General features: G+C 43.5%; 1 protein-coding gene across 1 annotated transcript in view; it reads right to left on the reverse strand.

Annotated features, from left to right (window-relative positions):
* The window catches only part of fer1l4 (fer-1 like family member 4), a 96,033-nt gene that overhangs the window by 45,578 nt on the left and 29,390 nt on the right, over nucleotides 1–21,065 (reverse strand). The window contains exons 15-26 of the mRNA XM_055867834.1: nucleotides 19,967–20,239; nucleotides 19,674–19,777; nucleotides 19,385–19,493; nucleotides 18,917–19,109; nucleotides 18,661–18,781; nucleotides 18,445–18,545; nucleotides 18,071–18,158; nucleotides 15,550–15,666; nucleotides 4,529–4,681; nucleotides 4,158–4,341; nucleotides 3,690–3,814; nucleotides 2,570–2,704 (exon numbers count right to left, since the gene is read on the reverse strand). Coding sequence (XP_055723809.1) covers nucleotides 2,570–2,704; nucleotides 3,690–3,814; nucleotides 4,158–4,341; nucleotides 4,529–4,681; nucleotides 15,550–15,666; nucleotides 18,071–18,158; nucleotides 18,445–18,545; nucleotides 18,661–18,781; nucleotides 18,917–19,109; nucleotides 19,385–19,493; nucleotides 19,674–19,777; nucleotides 19,967–20,239 — 1,703 coding nt within the window. The remainder of the gene's footprint in view (nucleotides 1–2,569; nucleotides 2,705–3,689; nucleotides 3,815–4,157; nucleotides 4,342–4,528; nucleotides 4,682–15,549; nucleotides 15,667–18,070; nucleotides 18,159–18,444; nucleotides 18,546–18,660; nucleotides 18,782–18,916; nucleotides 19,110–19,384; nucleotides 19,494–19,673; nucleotides 19,778–19,966; nucleotides 20,240–21,065) is intronic.

Genomic DNA, 21,065 nt, shown 5'->3' on the forward strand with positions numbered 1-21,065 from the left:
TTTTCTATACAAAAATTATGCAGAAAAATTCCTCCATGCTTTTGTCACTTCTAGGTTAGACTACTGTAATGCTCTACTTTCCGGCTACCCGGATAAAGCACTAAATAAACTTCAGTTAGTGCTAAATACGGCTGCTAGAATCCTGACTGGAACCAAAATATTTGATCATATTACTCCAGTGCTAGCCTCCCTACACTGGCTTCCTGTTAAGGCAAGGGCTGATTTCAAGGTTTTACTGCTAACCTGCAAAGCATTACATGAGCTTGCTCCTACCCATCTTTCCGATTTGGTCCTGTCTCACATACCTACACCTACGATACGGTCACAAGACGCAGGCCTCCTAATTGTCCCTAGAATATCTAAGCAAACAGCTGGAAGCAGTGCTTTCTCCTACAGAGTTCCATTTTAATGGAATGGTCTGCCTACCCATGTGAGAGACGCAGACTCGGTCTCAACATTTAAGTCTTTATTGAAGACTTATCTCTTCAGTAGGTCCTATGATTGAGTGTAGTCTGGCCCAGGAGTGTGAAGGTGAACGGAAAGGCACTGGAGCAACGAACCGCCCTTGCTGTCTTTGCCTGGCCGGTTCCCCTCTCTCCACTGGGATTCTCTGCCTCTAACCCTATTACAGGTGCTGAGTCACTGGCTTACTGGTGCTCTTCCATGCCGCCCCTAAGAGGGGTGCGTCACTTGAGTGGGTTGAGTCACTGACATGGTCTTCCTGTCTGGGTTGGCGCCCCCCCCTTGGGTTGTGCCGTGGCGGAGATCTTTGTGGGCTATACTCGGCCTTGTCTCAGAATGGTAATTTGGTGGTTGAAGATATCCCTCTAGTGGTGTGGGGGCTGTGCTTTGGCAAAGTGGGTGGGTTATATCCTGCCTGTTTGGCCCTGTCCGGGGGTATCATCGGATGGGGCCACAGTGTCTCCTGACCCCTCCTGTCTCAGCCTCCAGTATTTATGCTGCAGTAGTTTATGTGTCGGGGGACTAGGGTCAGTCTGTTATATATGGAGTATTTCTCCTGTCTTATCAGGTGTCCTGTGTGAATTTAAGTATGCTCTTTCTAATTCTCGCTTTCTTTCTTTCTTTCTTTCATTCTCTCGCTCTCTCTCTCGGAGGACCTGAGCCCTAGGACCATGCCTCAGGACTACCTGGCATGATGACTCCTTGCTGTTCCCAGTCCACCTGGCCTTGCTGCTGCTCCAGTTTCAACTGTTCTGCCTGCGGCTATGGAACCCTGACCTGTTCACCGGACGTGCTACCTGTCCCAGATCTGCTGTTTTCAACTCTCTATTGACAGCAGGAGCGGTAGAGATACTCTCAATGATCGGCTATGAAAAGACAACTGACATTTACTCCTGAGGTGCTGACCTGTTGCACCCTCGATAACTACTGTGATTATTATTATTTGACCATGCTGGTCATTTATGAACATTTGAACATCTTGGCCATGTTCTGTTATAATCTCCACCCGGCACAGCCTTAAGAGGACTGGCCAACCCTCATAGCCTGGTTCCTCTCTAGGTTTCTTGCTAGGTTTTGGCCTTTCTAGGGAGTTTTTCCTAGCCACCGTGCTTCTACACCTGCATTACTTGCTGTTTGGGGTTTTAGGCTGGGTTTCTGTACAGCACTTTGTGGCATCAGCTGATGTAAGAAAGGCTATATAAATACATTTGATGTACTTTTGCGCGACTAAGACCTCCTTGGCAAAAATGTCCAAATGTATTACAGATTTCTTGAGCTATATTAGATTCATTCTGACTTTTTTGGAGGTGTACAGTATACTGGCTACAGTGTCTCAAGAGGGACCAACAGTACTATTGCATTTTTTAAATAGTTTTTTAAGCAAATGTCATTTAAGGGAGTATGCGAGGCATAGACGTTCACTTCGCCTAGCCGAGTTCTGCTAGAAGCAATCCAACCTAGTATGCAGACGCCTTTACTCTTTTGGTTTGCCTTAGTCCTTGGGCATAATGTATTGCTTTTGTTCCTGACAATTGAACATGGACTGATAGGAGTTATTCAGTGATTCAGGCATCATACTCTCACCAGTTTTGTCTGTGTTGCAGTTCTTTGAGCAGATGTTGCGGGTGGTATAGACGCGTCTCCCCTAGAACTCTTAACTCTTGCCACGGCCCATTCCTTGAGTGCACTACTGCTAATCTGGACTACAGCCTAAATTACAGTGGCAGCGTCAACAAGGACTTAATAGTATTGTATTTTCATTGTTTCATATAATTATTTTTCTTTTGCCAATCATTGAAATACTTTCTATACATTTTATGAAGATAAATATTTATATATAATAAATATCAGAATGTCATTCCAGTCTCAGCCTCTTCCCCGCCACCAGATCTAAGAACCTGTATTGTACGGTTAGGCAAAGCTCCCCGTGCTCTGGTTTAAATATGTGTTGGCATAGGATCGGCTCCACTTATTTCTCTACCACCTCACGTATACAAAAGAGGTCAGACATTTAGCACTCAACCCAGGCAGTAGGATAAATAATTCACAACAACACTCAAGTTTACAAAAAGAGCCATACTGGATTCATAGCATTAACAGTGTTTACCATTTTGTCGTAATCATAGACATTAATGATGATTATTGGAGGGTCGTCTCTTAATTGGTCCTTACTACCCTCCATGAGGATCTGGTCAAACAGGAGCAGCTCACACCAGGTCGGGGAGAGAGTCTCCTCCATCACCTAAAATACAACCACAAAAAAACAACAAAGGCAGTCATATAGACCTACTGTACATACATGGGTACTTATTTGTGCATGTTTGCATTTCATTACTAAAGACATCATTACTGTATTATTATTGGTACTGCCAGACTTCAAACACATCGTCCAAAAGCCAATTGTAAACTGCATTGTTCCAGATTGTTCCATGATTTCGAAGGTTGAATTGGGATTTTGTTAGTGCACAAACTGTTGCTTTTCCATGATAGTAGATCATGATAGTAGATAGTAGATGAAATGGGGAATATTTAAGATGAGTAAAAGTTCATATTCGGTTAAGAATGATTAACACGATGCGAAGCATATATTGTTTTCCCTTTCTGTAATACACATGATTTCCAGAGTTCTATTTGTGACTCTCGGGGTTGATGTTCACGAGACTCGATGCGGTATGTTATGTACTAAACTAATATCTGTTGATAGCGACGGACGCCAGACTGGCTGTACAAGGACACCGATATGTGATTGTATTGATGACCTTGTGTGATACTGAACACTGATTCTGTAGCAGCTGGCAAAGTCGTCAGTGTCTTTTGTGTTGATTGTGTTGATTGTGTCAGCCTCTCGGGCTGACGTTTACAGAACATTGGTACTGTGAGATTAAAATATAAAGGCCTGCTGAGAGAAGGCGAGTCAGACATTTTCTCTGCTTCCGTGCTAGAGGTGTCTCCCTGTTGCAACTTGTATTAAACCAGGTTGATTTATGATTGACAATATATTTTGTTCACCTGAATATCCCCTTTACAGTAGACCATGATAGATCATTTATATGATGGTAAACTGTTCAATTCGTCCTGTATTCTGTCTGGCCATCCTACAGTTGTTTAATTTTCCACTGTATATTATCTTCTATCCCGGAAGTATAGGAGCTCCATTCCTCCCATTGAAACTCAGGTGGTACTCTAGCGGTGGGTTAACAAGTGCCTCCAGTTTGTGACTCACTCACCCGTGAGACCTGGCATTGTGTGGAGAACACCACCTTGGTAAAGGGGTCAGACAGTCCATTGTCATCTGCTGCCACGATGCCACGCGCCTGGTAGATATGGGCACGCAACTGGAAATAGCGGCTGTCTAGAAATACAGAAAAGACGGAGAAACTGATTATTTTACTTGTGCAACAAAACTGGTCTAATTAAGATCCGACATCTGTATGTGTGCCCATCCGTGCATGCCAATGTAAGGGTGTGTGTGGGTGAATAACAATATCTTGACCATTAGTCCAAGAGGGAATTCCCCCTTGGGCCGAGGGTGACACTGATTTTGAAGTCGCAAGGCGGGCTACCTCATCACGAGACCATGAGCTCAACTCATGTCCACTACATGTGTCAGGCTGCATATGTGTGTGAGTGAGTTTGAGTGTGTGTGTGTGTATTGCATCCGAGGGAGTCATCAGAGGTAAAGGTGGAACTCTTACCCTCGCAGGAGAGTTTGATGGGGGCCATGTTCATAGGGACAGGGATGATGCCCATAGCCTCCTCGTACACAGGCTTGAACTCAGCTGGCAGGCTGCTAACACAGTTCTTGGAGTATTTGGTGATACCAAGCCATAGATACACCTCCAGCTTAGCAAAGATCTCCCCCACTGGGTAACCTGGAGCCTAAAGACACAAGAGAACTTTGATTTGGAGTTTGTTGATTGTTCCACACAGGAATAAAAAGCTCTCGAAATTCCATAGAATAACATTCAAATGTAATATGATACTTGTATGAATTAAATTAAACAGTGATACATATTGTACATTAATACAGTTAGTATAGAACACCATATAGAGATTTGGGAGATACCTTCAAGTATATGGTGGTGAGTTTCCCACAGTCTTTCCCCCTTTCCTCCTCCACCAAAGAGAAGAGGATGGAGTGAGAGGGGATCCTGGCAAAGGCCACCCGTTTCCCTACACTCATCATCCACACAAACACATCTGGCAGGGTGCTCTGAGGCTGCAGATAGAGAGTGGAAGAGATAGAGGCAGACAGGCAGGAAGACAAAAATAGAAATAGAGTGAGAAAAAAAAGGTCCCCACATAGAAATAGTTAAAAGTCTAAATGTCAGTAAGAGCTGTTGGTCACGTGAGCACTTCCTCATTGTCTCCTTACTGCTGTACTGTTTGCTGCTACTTAGCTACCTGACCTGCCCAACTTTTTGAGTGGCTTTTTTTACTCTTAATAACTATTTAATCAAACTCTTTATTTAACAAGGTTACCAATGTCTTAGTTTTGTCCTCACACAACTTTTTTAATTACACTTTTTCACCCTGGGCGCTTGATCTGAACATAGATCTGCAGGGCGTCCTCAGGCCGAAAAAAAGCTAAGTGACATGATGCCGTCTCATTGCAGTTGCTGTACTCTTAATATACAGGAGAACTATCGCCTTACGGTGAGGATAGCCGAGTTGCAAGCTCGGCTTCAGACGCAACCGTTAGGCAAAGGCCGATTTCCCCCACTAAGCAAGGAGTCGGTTTCAGAGCCCGAGCCTTCTCCACCCATTACGGGGTCCTGAGCCACCGAAGCCTCCCACCATTAGTTCTGACATTGAAAACCCTAGTCATTGGCAACTCCATTACCCGCAATATTATGCTTTTAAAAAAATCATCCAGCGATCATTCATTGTTTACCAGGGGGCAGGACTACCAAAATAAAGGCTCATCTGTAGATGTTGCTGGCTAAGGCTAAAACTGTCAGGTGTAGATTGTATAGGGATATTGTTATCCACGTCGGCACTAACAATGTTAGGATGAAACAGTCAGAGGTCACCAAGCGCAACATAACATTAGTGTGTAACTTAGCTAAAAAGATGTGTTGACATCAAGTAATTGTCTCTGGCCCCCTCCCAGTTGGGGAAGTGATGAGCACTACAGCAGACTTGCACAACCAAATCGCTGGTTGAAAACTGTTTTCTGCCCCTCCCAAAAGACAGAATTAGTAGATAACTGTCCCTCTTTCTGGGACTCCCACACAAACAGGACCAAGCCTGGTCTGCTGAAGAGTCCCTCACTTCCAAGGCAGTCACAGTCAATGAACTAATCACTGATCCTAACCTTGATGTGATTGGCCTGACTGAAACATGGCTTAAGCCTAATTAATTTACTGTGTTAAATGAGGTCTCTCATTATAAATAACATGAGCACGTCGTCAGAGCGCCTCGTATGTTTGTTGTTGTTCAACGTTGTCAAACGCCGAAACTGAAACCTGTCTTATGCTGAAACCTGAACTAAAGACCTCGGTTTAAAAGCTGACAGTGTTTTTATACTTGTATTATATTTTCAATCCTGTGGCTCTGTTGGGCTAAATTGCTGTGAGCGCTGCTATCCGTCCCGGGATCCTGTCAGATTCCATATAAGGGGAGAGATGCGAAAGCCCAGCTAGCCTAACTGGCTCGGCGGTCTCAGATGGAGGCCGCTATTGAACGTTTCCAGCGTTGCAGGAGCTGTGTTTACTTTGCTTTGTTCCTGGACAATGTGGACCGCGTTGACTTTCAATGTAGCAACTGCTTGGAGGACTACAGGAGCAAAGTAGCTAATCTTAGCAAGCAAGTAGAAAACCTACATAAGCTACTGGGGAACCCACGCCCACCTACTTTTTATTTTTCTTCCACCCAAGTAGCCGGACGCCGCTCTGGTCTGGTGGAAGTTTTGCCGCCATGTCGGCTCTCCACAGCTGACTGGCCGGTGCTAGGCAGAGTTCCATCCCGAAGGGGTCTCCTCCTTCCCTGGAGAACAGAGCTGATCTCGACCCAACCAACCAGCCATGGAGGTATGTCACACGCCATGGAAATCGAAGAAGGCGTCCTCTGGCAACAGGGCTCTCCATGGAGATGTTGACACAGACCAGAAACAGCTTTGCCGCGCTGGATCCAGAGGTTCCGGCGCCTTCGTCCTTGGTGGCTTCCCAATCAAGATCGGATCCGGAGGTACCTGCGTATTCGTCCTCAGTTCTGTCTCCCTCTCCGTTGGCTTCTACCGCGGGTTCAGATCCTCGGAGCTCCCAGCCTCACAGGACCGTGAGGCTGCCTGAGAGATCGGCCCATTCAACATCACCAGCCGTCATCATAGGCAGCTCTATAGTGAGAAACATCTCGGTCCCCAAGGCAAAAACCCGGTGCTACCCAGGAGCATGAGTACAGGACATAACAAGGATGCTTACGACTGTTCTATCACAGATGCTGGAAGCTGACACTGTCATAGTCCATGTGGGGTCAAACGACATCAGGAGGGCTAGTTCAAAACAGTTGAAAATTGATTTTGTCCCTGATTGAGTCTGTAATACCAACATGTTTCAAGCAGACCACCATAGTCCCTGTGCCCAAGAACACAAAGGAAACCTGTAGCACTTACGTCCGTAGCCATGAAGTGATTTGAAAGGTTGGTAATGGCTCACATCAACACCATTATCCCAGAAACCCTAGACCCACTTCAATTTGCATACCGCCCAAACAGATTTACAGATGATGCAATCTCTATTGCACTCCACACTGCTCTTTCCCACCTGAACAAAAGGAACGCTTATCTGAGAATGCTATTCATTGACTATAGCTCAGCAACCAACACCATAGTACCCTCAAAGGTCATCACTAAGCTAAGGATCCTGAGACTAAACACCTCCCTCTGCAACTGGATCCTGGACTTCCTGACGGGCCGCCCCCAGGTGGTGAGGGTAGGTAGCAACACATCTGCCACGCTGATCCTCAACACTGGAGCTCCCCAGGGGTGCGTGCTCAGTCCCCTCCTGTACTCCCTGTTCACCCACGACTGCACGGCCAGGCACGACTCCAACACCATCATTAAGTTTGCAGACAACACAACAGTGTCTGATCATCGACAACGACGAGACAACCTATAGGGAGGAGGTCAGAGACCTTGCCGGGAGGTGCCAGAATAACAACCTATCCCTCAACATAACCAAGACAAAGGAGATGATTGTGGACTACAGGAAAAGGAGGACCCATTCTCATCAACGGGGCTGTAGTGGAGCAGGTTGAGAGCATCAAGTTCCTTGGTGTCCACATCACCAACAAACTGTCATGGTCCAAACACAGCAAGACAGTCGTGAAGAGTGCACGACAAAGCCTATTCCCCCTCAAGAGACTAAAAAGATTTGGAATGGGTCCTGAGATCCTCAAAAGGTTCTACAGCTGCAACATCGAGAGCATCCTGACTGGTTGCATCACTGCCTGGTACAGCAATTGCTCGGCCTCTGACCGCAATGCACTACAGAGGGTAGTGCGTATGGCCCAGTACATCACTGGGGCTAAGCTGCCTGCCATCCAGGACCTCTACACCAGGCGGTGTCAGAGGAAGGCAATAAAAATTGTCAAAGATCCCAGCCACCCCTTTATAGACTGTTCTCTCTAATAACGCATGGCAAGCGGTACCGGAGTGCCAAGTATAGGACAAAAACGCTTCTCAACATTTTTTACCCCCATGCCATAAGATTCCTGAACAGGTAATCAAATGGCTATCCGGACTATTTGCATTGTGTGCCCCCCCCCAAACCCTCTTTTTACGCTGCTGCTACTCTCTGTTTATCACATATGCATAGTCACTTTAACTATACATTCATGTACATACTACCTCAATTGGGCCGACCAACCAGTGCTCCCGCACATTGGCTAACCGGGCTATCTGCATTGTGTCCCGCCACCCACCACCCCCTCTTTTACGCTACTGCTACTCTCTGTTCATTATTATGCATAGTCACTTTAACCACATACTACCTCAATCAGCCTGACTAACCAGTGTCTGTATGAAGCCTCACTACTTTTATAGCCTCGCTACTGTATATAGCCTGTCTTTTTACTGTTGTTTTATTTCTTTACTTACCTTTTGTTCACCTAATACCTTTTTTTGCACTATTGGTTAGAGCCTGTAAGTAAGCATTTCACTGTAAGGTTGTATTCGGAGCACATGACAAATAAACGTTGATTTCATTTGATTTAAAGAACTGATTTTAGAATTAATAGTCTCCAAAAGTATTTTTTTATTTTTCATTTTAATGCAAATGGTCCAGTACCATCGTTGGGCCGCGGGTGTGAAAGATTCAGTAGACTGCTGACATTACACACCTGACTAAAAGACTACTGTTGCTCTGCTGGAGTCACTTTTGTTGATAAATTTGACATCTTCTGGAAACAGAAGAGTCCATCCAAATCATCTTGGCTCCTGGACTCTGTCCACGCATTTCAAGGCTGCGTTGAAACAATGACTGGTAAATGATCCAAGACCAGCTCAGTTAATCCCTACCATTGTGACAATGAGTCGTCATAATGCTGCATCAAATGTACATGATATTAGGGGCACTGGCAAACACAATGTAAGTAATTAAATTTATGTACCGCTAATTGCACCGAATACATCTGTTTATCCTACAGCTATTGTAAGCAGTAATCATGAGCCTATAATCCAGAGATACACTGTTAGCACTGAGGCGGTGTGCAATAGTAGGAAGACCACTTGATGCAGCTCACCCTGCACTATCGGCTCCAATGTAAATACCATGAGTAGGTCTACTTCTGATAAGCTTCTCAGTAAAGCAATAAAAACAATCAAGCAACCCAGTAAAGTGCTAAAAATAGCCCTTTGGGTTAGGGGGCAGTATTTTGACGTCTGAATGACAAGCGTGCCCAAAGTAAACTGCATGTTACTCAGGCCCAGGAGCTAGGATATGCATATAATAGGGTAGAAAACACTCTAAAGTTTCTAAAACTGTTAAAATAATGTCTGTGAGTATAACAGTACTGATATGGCAGGCGAAAACCATCCAGGAAAAAACAATAATAATTCAGCCCACCACTGATTCCAATGGCTGTCATTTTTAATATGAAGGGAAAACCTCCCAGATTGCAATTCCTAGGGCTTCCACTAGAGGTCAACAGTCTTTAGAAAGAGTTTCAGGCTTGTTTTTGGAAAAATGAGCTAGAATTTGTAGTTGTTCTAAGTGGCTCCCATTTTGGCTGTAGTGTTTTCACACGCATGGATGAGAGCGAGTACTTTGTTGATTATCTCCGGTAAAGACAATAACGATTCTCCGTCTTAAGTTTGATCGCTATTTCTGACTTTCGTGGCGCACCTGCCTGGTTGGAAAATGTTTTAAATGCTTTTGTTTGCTGAGTGCTGTCCTCAGATAATCGTATGGTGTGCTTTCACCGTAAAGCCTTTTTGAAATCTGACACAGCGGCTGGATTAACAAGAAGTTACCCTTTTTTTCTGATGTATGACACTTGTATTTTCATGAATGTTAAATATGACTATTTCTGAAATTTGAATTTTACGCTTTGCAATTTCACCAGATGTTGTCGAGGTGGGTCGCTAGCGCCACGTCTAGCCCAAAGAGGTTTTTAACATATGTAGCCTATAAAACAAGGTCCATGAAGTCAATAACTTGCTTGTAACTGATGACATTCATATTCTGACTATCTCTGAAACTTACTTACAGTAGATAATACCTTTGACGATACAGTGGTAGCAATACATGGTTAAAACATCTACCGAAAAGACAGAAATGCCAACGGAGGCGGCGTTGCGTTCTATATTCAGAACCACATCCTGTAAAGATTACAGACGATTACAGACGTTAAATACTGTTGAAGTAATATGGCTACAGGTTAATCTGCCTCACCAAAAGCCCATTCTTGTGGGAAGCTGCAATAGACCACCAAGTGCTAACAGTCAGTATCTGGATAATATGTGTGAAATGCTTGATAATGTATGTGATATCAACAGAGAAGTATATTTTATGGGTGCTTTAAATAGACTGGCTATCATCAAGCTGCCCACTCAGGAAAAAACTTTAAACTCTAACCAGTGCCTGCAACCTGGATTAGGTTGTCAGTCACCCTACCAGGGTATTTACAAACAGCACAGGAATGAAATCAACATGTATTGATCACATCTCTACTAATGTTACAGATATTTGCTTAAAAGCAGTATCCAGACCCATAGAATGTAGTGATCACAATATAGTAGCCATATATAGGAAAACCAAAGTTCCAAAGGCTGGGCCTAGTGTATAAGAGGTCATACAGTAAGTTTTGTAGTGATTCCTATGTTGTTGTGTGTAATGAGGAGCAACCAGACGCTGCACTTGACACATTTATGAAACTACTTATTCCAGTTACTAATAAGCACACACCCATTAAGAAAATGACTGTAAAACGGTTAAATCCCCTTGGATTGATGAGGACTTGAAAAATGGTATGGTTGAGAGGGATGAGGCAAAAGGTATGGCAATTAGGTCTGGCAGCTTAACTGATTGGCAACCATACTGCAAATTAAGAAATCATGTGACTAAACTAAATAAAAATAAACTACAATATGAAACAAAGATAAATCATATAAAGAATGACAGTAAAAAGCTTTGGGTCACTTTAAATTATAATTATTTTTTTTTTATTATATTGATGCTTTTTAAATTTTTACATTTTTACTAACGACATGCCACTAACTTTGAGTAAAGCCAGAGTGTCTATGTAGGTGGATGACTCAGCACTATACACGTTAGCTACTACAGCGACTGAAATGTCTGCAACACTCAACAAAGAGCTGCAGTTAGTTTCAGAGTGGATGGCAAGGAATAAGTTAGCCCTAAATATTTCTAAAACTAAAAGCATTGGAACAAAACACTCATTGAACCCTAAACCCCTTTGTTACAAATCAACATTTGGAGCAAAACACTCACTAAACCCTAAACCTCAACTAAATCGTGTAATAAATCATGTGTAAATTGAACAAGTTGAGATGACTAAACTGCTTGGAGTAACACTAGATTGTAAACTGTCATGGTCAAAACATATTCATGCAGTAGTAGCTAAAATGGGGAGAAGTCTGTCAATAATAAAGCGATGCTCTGCCTTCTAAAAAAAACTATCAACAAGGTTAATTAATTTTGATGGACCTCAGGAAGAGTAGCTGCTGCTTTGGCAGCAGGAAGAAGGGAGGAAGAATCTTGCAGAGAAAAGGAAGCCTGTCAAAATGCAGCAGCTGGTCAGACTCCCACATATGGGAAAACCTATGACTTCGTTGAAGAAATAAATATAGAGGGAACTACTAGGCCATATACAGCATTCCTCACTGAGTTCCCTGAATTCCTTTCGGACTTCGTAGTCATGGCAGATCTTTTTGATGACTTCAATATTCACATGAAAAAGTCCACAGACCCACTCCAAAAAGCTATTGGAGCCATCATCATCGGACAAAACCCACTGTCTCCAAATCTACACATTGCCACATTCAAACCCTGGATCTAGTGTTGTCCCATGGAATAAATATTGTGGATCTAAATGTTTTTCCTCATAAACCTGGACCACCATTTTATTAATTTTGAAATCGTAACAAATAATCTGCTCTGACCCCCAACCAAGGAATATCAAAAGTTGCGCTATAAATTATTGGACAAGCCAAAGATTCCAAGACGGCCTTCCAGACTCCCTCCGCCTACCCAAGGACGTCGGAGTACAAACATCTGTCAACTTCTTATGGCTGCAGGTGCAGTATTGAGTAGCTTGGATGAAAGGTGCACAGAGGTGCCCAGAGTAAACGGCCTGCTACTCAGTCCCAGTTGCTAATATATACATAGTATTAGTATATTTGGATAGAAAACACTCTGAAGTTTCTAAAACTGTTTGAATGATGTCTGTGAGTATAACAGAACTCATAAACCTGAGAAAAGATCCAAAAAGGATGTGGGAAATCTGAGGTTGGTCATTTTTCAACTCATTCACTATTGAAGATACAGTGGGATATGGGTCATGTTGCACTTCCTAAGGCTTCCACTAGATGTCAACAGTCTATAGAACCTTGTCTGATGCTTCTACTGTGAAGTGGATTGGGCCGAATGAGAGGGGAATGAGTCAGAGGTCTGGCAGAATGCTTTGAGCTTGTGACGCTCGTTCATGTGAGAGCGAGCTCTGTGCCATTTGCTTTTCTGAAGACAAAGGAATTCTCTTGTTGGAACATTATTGAAGATTTATGTTAAAAACATCCTAAAGATGGATTCTCTACATCGTTTGACATGTTTCTACGGACTGTAACGTAACTTCTTGACATTTCGTCTGCTCCTAGTGAACGCGCTTCATGACTTTGGATTTGTTTACAAAACGCTCTAACAAAAGTAGCTATTTGGACATAAATGATGGACATTATCGAACAAAACAAACATTTATTGTGGAACTGGGATTCCTGGGAGTGCATTCTGATGAAGATCATCAAAGGTAAGTGAATGTTTATAATGTAATTTCTGACTTCTGTTGACTGCACACTATGGCGGATATCTTTTTGTCTTGATTGGGCTCTGAGTATTGCATGGTTTGCTTTTTCCGTAAAGCTTCTTTTTTTTTGGACCCGACACAGCGGTTGCATTAAGGAGAAGTGGATCTTAAATTCCATGTATAACACTTGTATCTTCGATCAATGTTTATTATGAGTATTTCTGGAAATTAATGTGGCTCTCTGCAAAATCACCGGATGTTTTTGGAACTACTGAACATAACGCGCCAATGTATACTGAGATTTTTTGATATAAATATGAACTTTACCGAAGAAAACATACATATATTGTGTAACATGAAGTCATATGAGTGTCATCTGATGAAGATCATCAAAGGGTAGTGATTCATTTTATCTCTATTTCTGCTTTTTGGACTCCTGTCTTTGACTGGAAAAATGGCTGTGTTTTTCTGTGATTTGGCAGTGACCTAACATAATCGTTTGTGGTGCTTTCGCTGTAAAGCCTTTTTGAAATCGGACACTGTGGTGGGATTAACAACAAGATTACCTTTAAAATGGCATAAGATAAGTGTATATTTGAGGAATTTGAATTATGAGATTTCTGTTGTTTGAATTTGGCGCCCTGCACTTTCACTGGCTGTTGTCATATCGATCCCGTTATCGATCCCCATATTGATCCCGCAGCCATAAGAAGTTAATTTAAAGGCATTCCAGGTGACGACCTCATGAAGCTGGTTGAGAGAATGCCAAGAGTGTGCAATCAACGCAAAAGGTGGCTATTTGAAGAATCTCAAATATAAAATATATTTTGATTTGTTTAACACTTTTTTGGTTACTACATGATTCCATATGTGTTATTTCATAGTTTTGATGTCTTCACTATAATTCTACAATGTAGAAAATAGTAAAATATACTTTGAATGAGTATGAGTTCTAAAACTTTTGACCGGTAGTGTAAATACAAAATTATGTGGAGTGATGTAAAGCTCGCCGCCATTGGACTCTGGAACAGGGGAAACACGTTCTCTGAAGTGATGAATCACGCTTCACCATCTGGCAGTCCGACTGACAAATCTGGGTTTGGCGGATGCCAGGAGAACGATACCTGCCCAAATTTATAGAGCCAACTATAACATTTGGTGGAGGAGGAATAATGGCCTGGGGCTGTTTTTCATGGTTTGGGCTAGGCCCCTTAGTTCCAGTGAAGGGAAATCACTACAGCATACAATGACATTCTAGACGAGTCTGTGCTTCCAACTTTGTGGCAACAGTTTGGGGAAGGCCTTTCCCTGTTTCTGAACTTGACTGGCCTGCACAGAGGCCTGACCTCAACTCTATCGAACACCTTTGGGATGAATTGGTACACCGACTGCGAGCCAGGTCTAATCGCCCAACATCAAGTGCCCGACCTCATTAACGTTCTTGTGGCTGAATGGAAGCAAGTCCCCGCAGCAATGTTCCAACATCTAGTGGAAATCCATCCCAGAAGAGTGGAGACAATTATAGCAGCAAAGGGGGCACCAACTCTTTATTAATACCCATGATTTTGGAATGAGATGTTTGACGAGCAGGTGTCCACATACCTTTGGTCATGTAGTGTCTCTCTTCGATTTGGTGCTGCCGTATATACCTACACGTAAACTATGGTCACAAGACACATGCCTCCATATTGTCCCTAGAATTTTATAAGCAAACAGCTGGAGGCAGGGCTTTCTCCTGTAGAGCTACATTTTTATGGAATGCTCTACCTATCCAGGTGAGTTACGCAGACTCGGTCTCGACCTTTAAGTCTTTACCGAAGACTCATCTCTTCAGTAAGTCTTATGATTGAGTGTAGTCTGGTCCAGTGGTGCGAAGGTGAATGGCAAGTGACGAACCGCCCTTGCTGTCTCTGCCTGGCCGTCTCCCCTCTCTACTGGGATTCTCTGCCTCTGAACCTATTAAGGGGGCTTACTAGCGCTCTTCCATGCCGTCCCTAGGAGGGATGCATCACACCAGGTTTTCTTCACTATACACTATACTTGAGTGGGTTGAGTCACTGACGTGATCTTCCTGTCCGGTTTTGTGCCCCCTCGGGCTCGTGCGGTGGAGGAGAATTTTGTGGGCTATGCTCAGCCTTGTCTCAGGGTAGTAAGGTGGCGGTCTGTTGATATCCTTTTAGTGGTGTGGAGGCTGTGCTTTGGCAAAGTGGATGGGGTTATATCCTGCCTGGATGGCCCTATCCGGGGGGTATTGTCAAACTCAGTGTCCACAGACCCCCCCTGTGTCTCAGCCTCCAGTATCTATGCTGCAATAGTCTATGTGCCGGTGGGCTAGGGTCAGTCTATTCTATTTGGTGAAATTGTCCTGTCTTATCTGGTGTCCTGTGTGAGCTTAAGTATGCTCTTAATTCTCCCATTTCTCTCTCTTTCTCTCCCCTCCCAGAGGACCTGAGCATTAGGACCATGCCTCAGGACTATCTGGCCTAATTACTCCTGGCTGTCCCCTTTGTGGCATCTGCTGATGTAAAAAGGGCTTTATAAATACATTTGTTTGAATTCGATTGAAAGACCCAATCCCACCCCTGCAAAGCCCTCGCTTCGACTCACTTCTTTCGTCAGGAGTTGTAGCCTCTTTAGGATCCTCTTGGTGTCTGTCAGTCTTTCCTTCACTGTACGTCTGGTCACCTTCCGCTTCACTCGCAGAGACTGCTTGGCTAGGACAATCTGAGGAAAGATATGTATATATTTACATTAAAAAAAGATAAAACTGGCCTCCCGGGTGGCGCAGTGGTCTAGGGCACTGCATCGCAGTGCTAACTGCACCACCAGAATCTCTGGGTTCGCCCCCAGGCTCTGTCGCAGCCGGCCGCGACCGGGAGGTCCGTGGGGCGACGCACAATTGGGCTAGCGTCGTCCGGGTTAGGGAGGGTTTGGCCGGTAGGGATTTCCTTGTCTCATCGCGCTCCAGCGACTCCTGTGGCGGGCTGGGCGCAGTGCGCGCTAACCAAGGGGGCCAGGTGCACGGTGTTTCCTCCGACACATTGGTGCGTCTGGCTTCCGGGTTGGAGGCGCGCTGTGTTAAAGAAGCAGTGCGGCTTGGTTGGGTTGTGCCTCGGAGGACGCATGGCTTTCGACCTTCGTCTCTCCCGAGCCCGTACGGGAGTTGTAGCGATGAGACAAGATAGTAATTACTAGCGATTGGATACCACGAAAATTGGGGAGAAACGGGGATAAAAAAAAAAAAAAAATTAAAAAAAAAAAAAAAGATAAAACAGTACAACATACAGTGGGGCAAAAAAGTATTTAGTCAGCAACCAATTGTGCAAGTTCTCCCACTTAAAAAGATGAGAGAGGCCTGTAATTTTCATCATAGGTACACTTCAACTATGACAGACAAAATGAGAAAAAAAATCCAGAAAATCACATTGTAGGAATTTTAATGAATTTATTTGCAAATTATGATGGAAAATAAGTATTTGGTCAATAACAAAAGTTTATCTCAATACTTTGTTATATACTCTTTGTTGGCAATGACAGAGGTCAAACGCTTTCTGTAAGTCTTCACAAGGTTTTCACACACTGTTGCTGGTATTTTGGCCCATTACTCCATGCAGATCTCCTCTAGTGCAGTGATGTATTGGGGCTGTTGCTGGGCAACACGGACTTTCAACTCCCTCCAAAGATTTTCTATGGGGTTGAGATCTGGAGACTGGCTAGGCCACTCCAGGACCTTGAAATGCTTCTTACGAAGCCACTCTTTCGTTGCGGTGTGTTTGGGATCATTGTCATGCTGAAAGACCCAGCCACGTTTCATCTTCAATGCCCTTGCTGATGGAAGGAAGTTTTCACTCAGAATCTCACGATACATGGCCCCATTCATTCTGTCCTTTACACGGATCAGTCGTCCTGGTCCCTTTGCAAAAAAACAGCCCCAAAGCATGATGTTTCCACCCCCATGCTTCACAGTAGGTATGGTGTTCTTTGGCTGCAACTCAGCATTCTTTGTCCTCCAAACACGCCGAGTTGAGTTTCTACCAAAAAGTTCTATTTTGGTTTCATCTGACCATATGACATTCTCCCAATCTTCTTCTGGATCATCCAAATGCTCTCTAGCAAACTTCAGACGGGCCTGGACATGTACTGGCTTAAGCAGGGGGACACGTCTGGCACTGCAGGATTTGAGTCCCTGGCGGCGTAGTGTGTTACTGATGGTAGGCTTTGTTACTTTGGTCCCAGCTCTCTGCAGGTCATTCACTAGGTCCCCCCGTGTGGTTCTGGGATTTTTGCTCACCGTTCTTGTGATCATTTTGACCCCACGGGGTGAGATCTTGCGTGGAGCCCCAGATCGAGGGAGATTATCAGTGGTCTTGTATATCTTCCATTTCCTAATAATTGCTCCCACAGTTGATTTCTTCAAACCAAGCTGCTTACCTATTGCAGATTCAGTCTTCCCAGCCTGGTGCAGGTCTACAATGTTGTTTCTGGTGTCCTTTGACAGCTCTTTGGTCTTGGCCATAGTGGAGTTTGGAGTGTGACTGTTTGAGGTTGTGGACAGGTGTCTTTTATACTGATAACAAGTTCAAACAGGTGCCATTAATACAGGTAACGAGTGGAGGACAGAGGAGCCTCTTAAAGAAAGTATTTTTACAGGTCTGTGAGAGCCAGAAATCTTGCTTGTTTGTAGGTGACCAAATACTTATTTTCCACCATAATTTGCAAATAAATAAATTAAAAATCCTACAATGTGATTTTCTGGATTTTTTTTCTCATTTTGTCTTTCATAGTTGAAGTGTACATATGTTGAAAATTACAGGCCTCTCTCATCTTTTTAAGTGGGAGAACTTGCACAATTGGTGGCTGACTAAATACTTTTTTGCCCCACTGTATAACATTATTACACTACTACATATCTACAATACAAAATGCATAATACCGCCATACAACAATATTACAATGTACGTGTGTGTAGAGTGCGTATGCATGTGTCTGTACCTGTGTATGTCTCTTCATAGATACCATATCACAGGATAGAAACATAGTATCAATATAATCCGTGAGAATTGTGTTTGTAATGTGGATTGAGATAATAACGGATGAGATTAGTGGCTCATGTTTTTGCCTCACTCACAATGTTCTTCTTGATAAACTCCTTGCGGAATTTGTCCAGGTTGTTGCGCTTCGCCGGTGTCTTCCTATCTGAGTTGGAGTTGTACTGCCTTCAGGGCAGCGAGAGACATGGTTATTTTTATTATTAAATAGTTTTATTTATTTTACCTTTATTTTACCAGGTAAGCTGACTGAGAACACATTCTCATATAAAGCAACGACCTGGGGAATAGTTACAGGGGAGAGGAGGGGGGGATGAATGAGCCAATTGTCAGCTGGGGATGATTGATAAACATTTAAAAGCATCATGGTAACCTACTGTAAGCAATTGACTAAAATGCTACAGGTTGTCCACTTGTTGTTTCCAAATGCTGAGATGGTATTGTGGCAACTCACTTGCAACTCGTGACAAACTCCAAAAGCACCTCCCCTAAGCGCTCCTTGGCATTGCTCCTTGGTCTCTTTAGAAGTTTCTCCACCTCATCAATGCCATATTCCTAACGAAGAGAGAACAGCCCTCAACTTCAGTATCTTTGCGGCTTCCAGGGAACCGATGGAGATCAGGTCACAAGTTAAGCACAGGTTACAGTATTTAGATCTGAGATCACTTACCAGCCTATCAGCCATCTTGTGCAGCCAGTTGACATTGTGGTAACGGAAGCAGTGGTCCTCGAAATGGGTCCACAGAAACATACAAGGCTTCTCATATACCATCGGGACACAGCTAAATGATCTGTAAATGTAAAAAATAAAAAATAAAGAAAATAAGATTTACACTGCCCTGGTATCTATCTGGAAGATGGCTGGGGTGCATCCATTGTTAGTTTGTCTGTTGATATTTTATCAGACGAATAAGACTTTGAGTTACCTGTCATACTCAGTAAACTGTGGTCTTCTCGGAGCAGTGATAGAACTATTCTGTGACCCAGGGCTTGGAATATCCTCCCTCTCCAGTTCATCTTCTGATGATTCCAACAGAGACTGTCTCTCACTGCTTAGATCCTCTCTGCTCTGACTCTTCTTTGGATTCACTACCACCTCTGCTGCCTTACCGTAGTTCCCTGTTCACATCCAAAAATACACAACACACAGACTATATCTCAGTGAAAAGACCTTGACAAAATCCATGTTTGATAGAAAAACAATTATGGGCACTGAAAAGTGAACCTGTATTGCAACACTTCAAGGTGGATGTAACTGCACCACCAGGGGCAGATTTCAGTAATGTATTTCATTACATAGGTTATAGTTAGATGATTGCTAATTAACTTGGCACTAATCCCAGCAATGTCTAGTTTCTTATCTTGAAAAAGTGGGCAAAATGTCACAGTATTACCAATGGACAACTCAAAGGTCACTGGCTTGCTTCCAATGATGGGATCAATCATGGTCACTTCAAAGAGAGATGCGAACAGCAAAAATTCTTCCTTTTCTCCAAAGAAATTCTGTAAGACAAAATAAGACAAGTTGTCAAATACACCAGGTAGTCTCCTGTAACAAGAACACAAGAAGAGGGGTCTTAAGTACTCAAACTTAAACAATCAGGCACTAATAATGCAGCAAATGGTATGCCAGAGTGGGTTTATTATCGTGTTAGGTTTCTGGGGGATGTAGGCGGTGCTGACCTCAGGCAAGGGATGAATCTCCTCCACCTCCACAGTCACAGCCCCGGGTACCTCTGTACCTGCTTCCTCAGACTCCTCTGCAGGCCCCCCAGAGCCTGGTGCTGCTACACATCACACCAACAACAACAAATCACCAAAGCTTGCAGAACAACACATCCCTTCATATGCTTAGCCTTTAACTGATGGCACCGCACTATACCATAAAACAACATCACACAGACCAACTAACAACATACTAAACTGCAATGCAAAATACAACAACCATTGTAACTTGTACAATAACTGTTTGCTACCTTCTTGCTTCTTTTCCTTGGACTTCCGGCTTTTCTTCTTGAGGGAGAGCTTGCCAAGGGCGCTCCTGGCACCGGATGTGGCCTTGCTGTTCTCCCCGGCAGCAGTGTTGGGGGAGGAGTAGACCTCCACACTGAGAGACAGCAGCATGCGGCCCCGGTAGAAGATGCCCTCGCTCAGACCTTCGTTCAGAACCTGGTGGATGTCACCCAGGGCAGAGTTCTGAGGGGAGCCGTACAGGTTGATCCAGGACGGGCCAAAGGTGGGATTGAACCCTGGAGAGGATGGAAAGGATGAACCCAGGGAGACCACACCAGAGAGAGGGGAATGATAATGTCATTACTGAGCGATGCAGTATAATTGACAGATGGATGTTTACATCAAATTTGTAATAGACAGGACCAAAGACGGTAACACCTCCTACAAATACCATCTCCATCATGCATTATAAGTGCATTAATGTTATGAGCTATGCATAATGCAATATAATACACAGCATAATAATTCCGTTATGTAATTTTATCATACAGCATTATGAACAGGCAAAATTTTGCCTAATTAACATTGTGATACATATTTGTTGAGGAAGAGGGTGGAATGTGAATATATCCCTTGATTATAATTTTTATAAGGCATTATGACAGTACATATTGTATTATACATGGGTGGAAATGGGGGGGGGGCGGGTTCTGGGAGTGAAATCCCAGGGAGAACCCTGGGAAATCCTTGTGACATGCAAAAAGAAATGGGAATTCTACATTGAAATCAATTAGTGAAATAATTTTGATTCGTAAGAATTGGTTCCCAGAGTATTTTTTTTCTCCATTTCCACCCCTGATTATACATCTTTATCCGCAGTTATAAACACCCATGTTGTGCATGCATAGCATTATGCAGATTACAATATAAATGTGCATTATAAAGAAGTTATTATAAGGTAAGTGTTACTTAAGACAATTCCTATATTTTTATAGTAAATCCCTTCCCCCAAGAAAGACCTTTATCATTCTGTCGATAGTAGCTTTGGACCGCAACATGGATCTTGACAGGACATTGGGCTTAGATGTATCATAGTTGTGCGAAGCTTCAGTGCCTGGCGTC

Source organism: Salvelinus fontinalis, chromosome 18, assembly GCF_029448725.1.
Source record: "Salvelinus fontinalis isolate EN_2023a chromosome 18, ASM2944872v1, whole genome shotgun sequence".
NCBI lineage: Eukaryota > Metazoa > Chordata > Actinopteri > Salmoniformes > Salmonidae > Salvelinus > Salvelinus fontinalis.